The following is a 12,162-nucleotide window of genomic DNA, read 5'->3' on the forward strand; positions in this document are numbered from 1 at the left end:
ATAACACAAATATATATTAAAAGTTATTTAGCATTGAATTTTAGTGCAAATAAGGTCTAAATAAAATGAGACAGAAAATGTATTGTTATAATATGATTATTACATTATAATTATCCATGCATAAGCTTAAATAAATACCATGAGAACTCAAACATTTGAGTTCAAATTGTCACAAATTCTATATCAAACTGGACAAAACATGTATTTATTTTCCAAATAAATCAGTAGTTGTAACCTTTTTTTGATTATTATTTTTTTATTATTTTTATTGATTATTATTAGAGGTTACTCTTTTAGAAATCTTTTTAAATTATGGCATAACAATCTGAAAGGTTCAGATGAATCTAGAAAGATCTAAATCTAAGGGAAAAACTGTATTTATTACCCTTATAACCTTTGACCCATGTTTGGCCCCATAACTCATCATCTGAAATGTTAGTCCTGACCTCCAGTGGCAAGAAGAAAAACTGCACTCCACTCATCACAAAATAACAATGTTCTTCCAATTTATTATCTTTAATCCAATATATTTTGAACTGGGGTTTAATATTTTTATTGTTGGTATTCTGAATCAAAAAGAGTATTTTTTTAAAGTGGGTTTTTGCCTTTGTCTGAACCAAGTTATGAAGTTTTGTGCCTACTCAGCCACTTCACCAGATCACCACCGTTTCTCAAAAGTGGGATAAGTTGCATCAGTTTTGCTTAAGTAACCTCGAAGTCAAAGCTGCTATATTCATGTAGTTCTCAAGTATCTGACTGCTTTTCTCCTCCACGTTTACTCTTAGTGTCAGTAGTTTAGCAAGTGTTACATCACCAAATGCAGTTAAGACTTGCTGTTGAACTGGGGATTTTCCTAGCAAGGGCACATAACAATTTGCCTCATCCTTATAAACAAAAGTCACAGATTGTATCAAAGTCACCTTTTTAGCCCAGAGAAAAAAGAAAAGACAAACCTCAAACACTTCCCTTGTTTGATGCCTCAGGTTGATGCACCCCTTAAAACAAGATACTGCAGTAGCCTACATTTATCTTTGGGCCTGTAATAGTAATGTCAATATACGCAGAAACACAAAAACACATGCATATTTCTTTATAAGACTATGGATAAAATATATAGATTATAATAAATAAGCAAATTAAGGGATCTTGTATTTAGATTGTTCAGCCTATAAAGTAAACTAACAACAAGTAAACTAGCAGTATACTCCCGCACATATCATTGCAGAAGGTTAGAACTTAGTCATAGGTTTGGCAATTTTTATTTTGTATGACTGCCTCCAAAACCAGTTTAACAATTTACAATAATGTTTAATTTGTTAACTATATTAGTTAACAAGAACTAATAATGAACTGCACTTCTACAGAATTTATTAATCTTTGGTAATTTTTTCAACATGTAGCCTACTAATGCTTTATTAAAATGTTGGGCAAAAGTTGTACTTGTTAACATTTGTTAATGCACTGTGAACGAACAAACATTAAACAGCTGCAATTTTATTAACGTTAAAAAAGGCGAACAAAATACAGTAACAAATGTATTACTCACAGTTAGTTCATGCTATTATAAGTTAACTTATTAACTTATGTTAACAAACGAAACCTTATTGTAAAATGTTACCAGTTTAATTTAAGGCCATAGGATGAGACTTCATCAACATCCCCACTCCTTACTAATAGCTTACCATTCTGATAAAAATGAAAGTATATGTACAATACTTGTATGTAACGAGTACTATGTTATGGACAGGAAATGTTTTTCCACATAATATTTAATAGGCATGGGCACACAATATTCATGTTTTTTTCTTTAATAGAATACAGGGTGTGTGACATATAAATAAAATCGCCGATGGCCTTTTTGTCTGGGGTTGCCATTAGTCACTGGATTCCTGTAACTCACAAGGTTTAATTCATTACATTCTCCCTGTTTACTACCCTTCCCCCATTTTACTGCCCGCTCGCTTTTGGGAAAGAAATGGAGGACTTCCCAATCCAAATCACAACCAAGAGAGGGGGTGGGTTCCTCGGAATAAGTGTGGTTTACGATTGAAATGTAATTATTTTATTCACATCGCAACCACACAAATACGGTGTTTACACGCGGGTGTTTGTTAGTAGGCTTCAATATGCTGTTGTGGAAGAAACATGGTGTTAGATCCGAGCTTCGCTGCCTGCAAGGTCGACAGACCGAGGAACAAGAGGCGCCATTAAAGCTCAGGGACCGGGATTTAACAAACAAAAACCGTAGCCCGAATAAATAGTTACGTTTTTTGCATAAAAACAAGCCACCATTGCCTTCTTTTCCCCCTTCAGCGTTAGCATCACAGCCTCCTGACAGCACAGTCCTGCGCGTACGACTCTACTCGTGTATTCCTGCGCAAAGGGGTTGTGCTTTTTAGAGGGAGGTGGGGGGTGTGGAGCGTAAACTGAAACCCAAAATATTAACGAACATCCTTAAGGCGCATTAAACTACATGTTTTAGAAACATCGTTTCTTGTAAACCCCAAACGCCCCACAGCTCGGGATTTTTGTCCGCGTCGATGCATAGCACGTTGTGCCTGAAATGTGACTATTTTGCGAGAACGCGGAAGGCTCGAGCGACGTGCCGGATCTACTTTCTGTGTGTGTTGGGTGAATGGAGGCGCAGCTCTTCCTGGTGAACAAACACTGACAACTATAGGGCAGCCCAGCGATACCCGCTTCCCAGAACGGCCACACACACCTTCTCCTTCACCCCCAAAACAACCCTAAACATGGCTGCTGAGCGTAAACACGTCGCGCAGTTGAAATCCGGTGAGTAAAAGGGATTGAGAAAGATGACGCTGGAGTATTTTTATATACATATGCCTTTCCCACCACGTCCTTCTTGAAAGCTAATGTAGCTCATTCTCCCCCATCTCGCAGAACTGTACTTCCTAATAGCCCGATTTTTAGAAGCTGGACCTTGTCAGGACGCGGCAGAGGTGGGTGATTTTGTTAAATAGGACTGTAAACGACATTTCTGGAGAAGATTGAACGGTAATTTGCTATTTTTGTGCTTTTTTCAGACCTTGATACGGGAGGTTCAGGAGAAGGAGGTAAGCAGCGCGAGCCCTCCTCGCGTCGCATCTCAATGCGCTGTACTTTAGGCTGCTAATTTAACGCAGATTTCACATTTAAGGTTTAAAAACACAAACATGACCCCTTAGAATTTACCCTAACCTATTTAACACCATTTTCCCATTTCAGCTCTTACCCAAAAGGATTGACTGGACTGGCAAAGAACACCCAGGGAGTTACGAAAATTTGGTAAGGGATCCCTATAACCGAGAGAAAACTTTTTAGAGAGCAAAATAAGAAATTGAATTTCCCGCAATTTTTAAATCAGGAAAAAACTTAACCCGAGCACACGGGGGAAAACCAACCTTAGGGTTAGAAAGAACTGCCATCGGATGAACCCAGAGCCTGGCCTGACCCCAGGGATGTGAGTTTGGACACAGTGTGTGCACAAGGTGTAAATAGATGTTAAATTTGATGTAGAAATAAAGAGACGTCATGAATGTGGTGCTATAAGGGGAAGGGAGCGGAGGGAGGAGGGACCAGTGCGCACAGACTGAAAGCGGGGCGGGATGGAGTCGCTCTGCTCCATAATACAACCATAGTCAGGGTAAAATACTCCTTTTACCTTACTTTATTACACTTAAACTAAGCTTTTGGAACAGGAAACAGCAGAGCCGGAGACCTAGAGGATCTTAAGAGGGTAATGGGACTTTTAAGTTGCCCTGTCAATATTTTTTCTCGGAGGAAATTATTTTTAAACAGACAGTGCTGTGAAACTTGAGGTCGGTAATACAAACGAGAGGTACATCGAAATGAGTACGTATTGATTAATTTATTAATTACGATATTTAGAGAGGTAAATAAATTATTAATCGGACTATTTACATTTTTCAGTAGCCCGCTATTCCACGCCGGGATATCAATTGGGAAGACGATTTGATTCCGCATTTGAAGTGAGAGATACCAAAATATCTTGATTTTAAAAAACTTAGCGTGTTTTGATCCAGCCCCTGTTATGGCCACCCCCAATATATATCAGTTGCGTAACTAATAGACTCAACAGTGTGTTAATCACCGTCCTTTACCGTTGTATCTCCGTCGTCTCTTGTACACGGCGAAATTCACACACATTGTAGCGATAATCTGTTATATTGTATCCGCGATTGTCTCGCGGATGATCTCGCGCGCCGCTACGCCATTAGATCCCCGTATTATATTGAGGGAATGTGTGTGTGTGTATGTGTGTGTGATCGTTTGAGGATGATTTCACGAGCGTGTGTAAAGATGTTAAAGCCCGTGCCTGGAGATTGTGTGTAGGAATAACGCTCACGAGAGACATCACCGCCTGATGTTGGCGCTGTCAATTCTTTTTTTTTTTTTTTTTTTTTTTTTGTGGTCAGGTCTGGAGTCCCTCGATCAATATGTTAATGAGCAATGCAATCTGCATTAATTATCATTATTCATACGATTAGTTAAATAATGATGATAATAACAACAATGCATTACTATAAGTGACATTTCACGTTTTTAAAATAAATATGCTACACGTATTTTAAATAAATTATTTATTCAATTAATTGAAATATAATTGAATTTTTCTTAATTACGTTTTTTTATACAATATAATTTAAATGTAACGTAATAATTAGGAATAATTAATTAACAAAACTGTAGGCTATATTTTGATACTGATCATTTTAATTTGATAATGTTTGTTGATTCATATGCCCGGATTGGCCTTATTTATAAAACCATTAGCTAAGCGGTGTGCGCGCGCGTGTTTGAATGTATGTGTGGCCAGATATGGTGTGTGTGTGTCGACCAATAGGGTGACGCTAAATGCAATTAAAGCCACATTAATTACTGGCCTGCAGTGGAAGCTGGATCTGCTGAACAGGCTTGATAAAAGATGCCCGTACTGACGCGGTGCGCAGGGGGACGCACATTTTACACTGTAGATTAGATTCATCTCTTGGGAGAATATGGAAAGATGAAGAACACTGCAGTAAAACTGGATTGGTTTGAAACGAAGTGTCGTCTATTATCCTCTAAAGGTTTTAATCATGCGATATTATATAAATTGCGTTTGCATTGTAAATGTCTGGTAAATGTCTGTGTGTGTGTGTGTGTGTGTGTGTGTGTGTGTGTGTGTGTGTGTGTGTGTGTGTGTGTATATATATATATATATATATATATATATATATATATATATATATATATATATATTACACGTTTATTATATGAAATTGTTTCATGATGATGCTGATCATTTTAGTTAATTACACATTGCATGCTTTGATTAAACTGGAATGTTGTTGTAGAAAGTGTTATAAATTAATTGAATTAAATAATTGTAATTATATTTTAAAAGGGTATTTATGTTGACTTATGTTCAGACTGTAAATTACATTTATGCTCACACAAAAGCATATTGGTGCTTTTTTATTTTCTACTTTTTGTTTCTATGCATACACTATTGCAACCCAACAATTTAGGTTATTGAACATCATATGAAACAGTAATAGGTGTATTAAACCGATCCATTTGTCCTGATACATGTTTGTGATTGTGTGTATAGGTCAAATTGTACAGGCACATTTCTTCAGATCACCTGTTGCAGGTGTGTGAGCGAGTGAGCCCTCTTTTAGAGAGGGAAGTGCCAGCCAGCGTACCTGGAGTCAACTCGCTGCTAGGAGCCGGACGACAGTCAGTGCTACGTACAAACAAGAGTGAGTGTTTCTATTCGAATGTTCATTATCCATTTTTAAAATAAATGAATTAACCAGTTAACAGCCAAGTTGATTTATTAAAAAAATAAAAAAATGTTTTACCTGCTGTAAAGCAATGTAAGATCAGATGTGTATTTTGAGTGATACTGTTCTTTAATATAAAAGTTGAAGATGGGTAAAAAAATTTTTTTTTTTACAAATGGCATCTCACTATTGCATCCGATGTGTATGCAGAAGAAATAAATGTTAATTGATAAATAATGGTGGAATTTTCCTTCATAATGCTGCCTTCAAAATAAAATATGTTACAGGGCAATTAAAACTTTCGGGAACATTTTAAGGTTCATTAGTTAACTACATTAGTTAACATAAACTAATCATGAACTGTGCTTCTACAACATTTATTCATCTTTGTTAATGTTAATTTTTAATATTTACTAATACTGTATTTAAAATCTTGTTAAAATTTGTTAATGCACTGTGAACTAACATGAACAAATAATGAACTGCTCTACTTAATAATTAATGTTAAGAAAGATGAACTAATAAAGTAACAAATGTATTGCTCATGGTTAGTTCATGTTACTTAATGCATTAACTAATGTTTAAAAAATTAACCTTATTGTAAAGTGTTACCAAACTTTCTATAACATTATCAACAATATTTCTAGAGCCCTTTCAAGAAATAACACAAACATGTATAATGCGTTTTGTTTATATCTCTGAGTTTTACAGCAATACCAGTTTGTGGATGTGTGCCTAGGGATTCAGTCACTTCTACATTTTATATTTAATGACAGTCCAACGTGTTTTTTGGCAGGTTGTAAGCACGTGGTATGGAAGGGGTCCGCCCTCGCAGCCCTGCACTGTGGCAGGCCACCGGAGCCGCCAGTCATCTATGGAAGCCCGCCCAATATTGGTAAGTTGCCTTTTATTGGTTGCTACGATCATGTATTCCAGTGGAAGAAACAGCATTCATCCAAATCCTTAGACCTTTATAAAAGCTGTTTTGTATTAATTTGATGGTTGAAATAAGTACATTTAGCTTATATATGCGTTTTAAAAAATCACATTAATTTTTGTTGTTGTTGTAAATAAAAAATTATATATCATGCTCTCATGTTGTTTTACTGGATGTGCCTTGTGTGCTGTAGTGGAAACGGTTTACAGTCGGAGGCTGAATGGCTCATATCGGTTGGGTCAGCTGGTCCCTACAGCTGTTTACCAACATATGAAGATGCACAAGAGAATTTTGGGCCATCTGTCATCTGTGTACTGTGTCACCTTCGACCGCACCGGTCGTCGCATCTTCACAGTAAGACATCTGGTTTTATGACTATTTTTTTCTTAATGTGCTTACCTTTTTTGATATATAATGAAGGAGTTTTTTTTTCTTTTTAAAATGTATGAATGAATCGTAGAACTGAATTGTGCAGGCTTTTTGAACACCGTATGTTTCTGAAACATATTTATGAATATTCGTGCTGTGTGCCCTCCCTTGGCTGCTTTTTGAGTACAGTATTCTGGAGTGTATTACATGAGGTTATGGAATTTTAATTTGTTTATGTTCTTGTGCTGTCAGGCTGTATATGTGTGTGTGCTTGTGTGTGTATCTGGGAATGTATTCAAATGGTTTGACCACAGGGAGAAGATGCTATATTGATTTATTGTTGAGTTCTATTTACCGTTAATGTTAATTGGATGGATTTAAGAGTTGACTTCAATATCAGCTTATCAAAAAATATTTCAAGAAATTGGAAAATTAATGGAAAAAATTAAAACATTCAGAAAACGATTTCTAACTTTTGAGTTTTTTTGAAAACACTGAATTGGAAGTGTTGTTTTTATATCAGGGTCTCAAGGGCTTGGAAAACCTGGGGGGAAAAGCTGTGCTCAACTAATTGACTAGAAGTCTGTCTATATTAAATATATAACCTCTCTATATATATTTAAAATCCTTATCCAGTGATCACAAATGACTAGGAAAGAAATAAAAATGTGCGTGAATCTTGGTTACTTTACAGTGTGTTTGGTGAAGGGAAACTTCATATAGCCCATATTATAAATTTGTGTTTGCACTCTTTGTAATAAGAACCACGACCATGCTTTTGCTTTTTAACATATTTAATATTCAGTATATATAATATTTAAACAAATTCAGAAATATCTATGTATTTTTGGAAAATATGATTTTTTTTCCCAGGGTTCTTTGATTGATTAAAATGATCAAAAGAGAAAATCTTTTGTAACCTTATTAATTTCTTTACTATCACTTTTGACCATATTAATGCATCCTTGCTTAAAAAAAATCTTACTGACACAAATTTTGAACGGTAGCGTATATAGACATAAAAGGCCAATTAAAAAGTATTTCAAAATGTAAGAAAAATTATGTATACATTATGATGTAAAATGAACATGAAATATTCTTCACTATTTTTAGGTCACTAATCAAAGTAAATTGTGACTGATCATGCGAGTCTTGGTACAGACATACATTGATATTTTTGCTTCCATCGACACTTTTTGGATCATCCTCAAATAATGCAAGTGAGAACCTAATCATCATGGTTTTAGAGCTGCAACTAACGATTATTTTTTCTGTCGACTAATCTAACGATTATTTTTTCGATTAGTCGACTAATCTAACGATTTATTTTTTTACCCTTTGAAATATGTGGCACCCCCTCGCATAAGTTACGCTAGAGGTGTAACAGTACAGACTGCTCTCAGTTCGCTTTGTATCACAGTTTTAGGTTCACGTTTCAGTACAGTTTGGTATTTGCTATGTTCAGGGGAAAAAGGACTACTGTCAAATGAAAATAAAGAAAATAAGAACAGATAACTTAAATAGAAGCAGCAGCACAAATAAATACTATTGAGCAAAGATGAGAACAAAATAAACAATGCTTTTCAGGATTTTCAGGTAGGTCTAACATTAGTTTTTAGGTAGAGAAATGGAATGAAGTAATCAAAAGTAAAATAACCACACATTTAACTGTTTAAAATAAAAAAATAATCCTTATTAAACTTACAAAAGCTATTCAGTCAGGCGCAGTGAGTGATGTCTTTATCTTTTGTTTGACATTAAACAGACAGCAGTGAATGCTACTGCCCCTTTAAGACCCACGGATAGTCGTCGTATTTTCTGTATAAAGTTCACTTAAGGCATAGAGTAGGCTATGACAGTTTGACATACTTTTTGTGAGTTTGTCCGTTTAAGCACAGGATTTGAAAGATAACTCAATGTTTGCGCGCTTTGGGACGAGTGTACAAACACAGATCTTCTCATTCGAGTCTCCTGGCTACACGGGGGTGATGACGGTGAAAATGGTTGCTCATATTCGGACGTACAGCAGCACTCGCATGCGTTTTATAAAGTTTACAAAGAGAGACCGTTTTGCCCACGTTTTTCTTTTATTATCGCTGTTGTTGTAGTGTATACCTGAGGAGTCAGCGCGTGTATCCATCGACAGAAACATACATACAGCATTATTTCCAAGTTACAACCCATATTAAAGATGCGTCATCAGATGTGAGATGAACCGAAGTGTAAGTGCGTCCCCGCAACTTTTGCTCGCGATCCCGGTTGGGAAACACTGGTCTGTATTGATTGACACCGCGCTGGTTTGTTTAGAATTATATGAGCGCCGTGACCGCGTGATGAAGGCGTGTCGCAACTCTGTTATTCAACTGCACTGGTTTTAAAAGCTATGTCATACTAAATGCGCCAAAATGCAATAAAACTTGTTTTACGGTCGAATGCAACGCGTGTGTGTGTGTGAGTGAATAAGAGACGCGCAAAGGGACGGAGAGAGAACTTAAGGAAATGCAGCTAAACGAATATGCGTGCGTCTTTTAAATAGCGTAAAAATGAATGAATGACGAATGTGGCGGCCGTTATTGATTATGTGGCAGTCCGCCACAAATTAGTCTATGTGTGGGAAACACTGTTTGGCCTCTGTTTAAAGTATTCCCATACTTTTGATATTCGCGGTCTAGGTTTTTGTGATAGAACCAGGAGCAGAAACCAACATTACGCGAGATGAACGTCTGACACGACGCGTCGACGCATTTCACGAACGTCGACGTATTTCCGTAGTCGACGTCATCGATGACGTCGACGCGTCGTTGCAGCACTACATGGTTTACACAAATGTTCCATTAAAATTTTATAAAAATAAATAAATAAGATATATTTATACCCCTTTAAATCAAAACACATTGAAAACACTTTTTGGACGTGATGATTTACTCAGACACATCAGAAAAGGCCATAAATCGATATCGAGCCACATTTACATGTGTTCACTCATGTTTTTATCCAACATCTCGCCCTGTAAAATAAACACAATTTAACCTATCAATTATAAACTACAGAACATTTCTTTTGAAGCACTGTAACTACATACAGTGTGAACATATAACTCTCCTAAAGGCAAGTCCCTGCTCAACTCATAAAATCACAGCTGCTTTCAGAACCTCAAACCCACTCAGACATCTGGACCAAACAGCGATCAGATCCCTCCATTCAATAGGTCATCTGAGAATGTCATGTTCATTGGGGGATTTTGCAATGTTGAAGTTCTTGACCTAAATTGTTTTATGATAATTTAACAGCACCCTAAAAAGTTTAGCAACATCCCTTTAAATTCCTTAATGGGTAGGCATACAGTTGTATGTGCACAGTTTAATGAGGCATACAGTCTAATTAAAGCCATAAATGCTTCACCACTAAGTGGTTTAAACATTGTACTTGTCAGTATTTGTATGTTCTTACTGCTTAATTGACTACATTTACATAGAATAAATAGTTGTTGTTGTACTATTATAAATTATTATAATAAAATAAATTATAAACATAAACAGTTTTTAACATTGATAATAAATATTTATTGAGCACCAAATCATCATGGGGCTTTTTACACAACAACATTTTCATTTTGGGGCCCTAAAAATGCAAACTTTTGAAAATTGGATTCAGGTGTTTGAAAATGATAGTGTTATTGTCTACATTTGTGAGAATGGTGACGTCATGCGCATATGTGTTATGTGTTCAGTCTATTTAGGCACATCGTTGTTTTTTTTTAACTAAGTGACATTGCCAACTGCTGGCCTGGCAGCATAGTACAGTTTTTATTCGTTTTTGCTGAACTTTTGGTGTGGCCTGTACGTGATAAATGCAACATTTATGCATCTTTAGTACATCGCTGTCAAGTAAACATACCCTTAGAGTGATTTCTGAAGCAATGACTGGTGAACATTTCGTACGCTTAAAATATTAACAATAAATAGTTATTACTTTAATAGAACATTTTTATTTATTTTTAACTTTTGTTTATTACAGACAAATGCGGCCTGAATAAAGGCTTCTCTCAAAAACACACAGAAATCTTACTGACCCTAAACTTTTAAACAGTGCATGCATGTCCTTAAAAAACTGTGCATGTACTCTGCTCTATGGCCTTTTGTTGGATTTTAGTTCTTTTCTTTTGTCCAATGTTGTGCTTCACTGGAAACTCAGTCTTAATTTCCTAGTGACTAAAAGGGTATTTTTAGACAGTGAGCCTTTTGAGCTCACAGAGACAGATAATGTTTTGACTCTGGGATAAGTGTTGAGGTCAAAGGTCATGTCATGTTCCATCTGGGCAAGCATACTGTTGCTCTGTGACATCATCATGCCCACAAACTTGTTAAAGGTTCTGTGTGTGTGTGTGTGTGTGTGTGTGTGTGGACGTGTTTTGATTCCCATCTCACTCAGCTTGTGGCGTAAGCTTTTGTTAACGTTTGTTAGTGCTCTGGTTTTAAGCGGCCTGTAGGATTGTGCTTGTGTGTTTCGCTGATGTGTGTTTTTGAGTGTGCACTCTTGGGTTCCATTTTACTCTGCAAGTTTTAATGCTCCAAAAATGGCTGAACAGCAAGGATTTACTCCCCCTCTTTTTGCCTCTCCCACCCGTTTCCTTCAATCTCTCTCTCCTACTCCTGTTCTCTTTGTCTTTTCCTCTTTCAATCTCTGTGTATTTCCTCTTCTTTTTTCCTTCTATAGGTCTTTTTCTCCCGGCGTAAGGGGGTGTGTCTGTGCACGCATTTTGAAAAAAAGTGTTTCTTTTGTGGATTTGGCTGCAAGCCATGAATAAAATCATCTTTTTCATATTCCTGAGCCATTAGGCAGTGTGTCATTGGCATTCCGTCTGTGTTTAACAGATTTCGGGAATGTTCGTCTCTGTGTGTGGCTTGGGGATCATTTTTCTCTGCTCAATTCGATGTGCATGTGTGGCCTGCATATTAACGGTTGTGTTACAGCAGTTAATTCTAGTGTTTCTGGAAACAACAGTGATATTTGAATGTTGGTAAATTTGAGTTTATGAAATGACGAGATAAGTGGCAAGCTGAT

The 12,162-nt window shown here is 36.4% G+C and overlaps 1 protein-coding gene across 3 annotated transcripts in view; it reads left to right on the forward strand.

Annotated features, from left to right (window-relative positions):
- Positions 1-2,610: 2,610 nt before the first annotated feature.
- The window catches only part of phip (pleckstrin homology domain interacting protein), a 58,787-nt gene continuing 49,235 nt past the window's right edge, over positions 2,611-12,162 (forward strand). For all 3 annotated transcript variants that reach the window (XM_067445873.1, XM_067445875.1, XM_067445874.1), the window contains exons 1-7: positions 2,611-2,793; positions 2,905-2,963; positions 3,048-3,077; positions 3,229-3,288; positions 5,618-5,768; positions 6,589-6,687; positions 6,923-7,083. In XM_067445873.1, the coding sequence (XP_067301974.1) occupies positions 2,754-2,793; positions 2,905-2,963; positions 3,048-3,077; positions 3,229-3,288; positions 5,618-5,768; positions 6,589-6,687; positions 6,923-7,083 (600 nt within the window). In that variant the 5' untranslated portion in view covers positions 2,611-2,753. The remainder of the gene's footprint in view (positions 2,794-2,904; positions 2,964-3,047; positions 3,078-3,228; positions 3,289-5,617; positions 5,769-6,588; positions 6,688-6,922; positions 7,084-12,162) is intronic.

The sequence above is a fragment of the Pseudorasbora parva genome, chromosome 6 (genome assembly GCF_024679245.1).
Source record: "Pseudorasbora parva isolate DD20220531a chromosome 6, ASM2467924v1, whole genome shotgun sequence".
In the NCBI taxonomy this organism is placed as follows: Eukaryota; Metazoa; Chordata; class Actinopteri; order Cypriniformes; family Gobionidae; genus Pseudorasbora; species Pseudorasbora parva.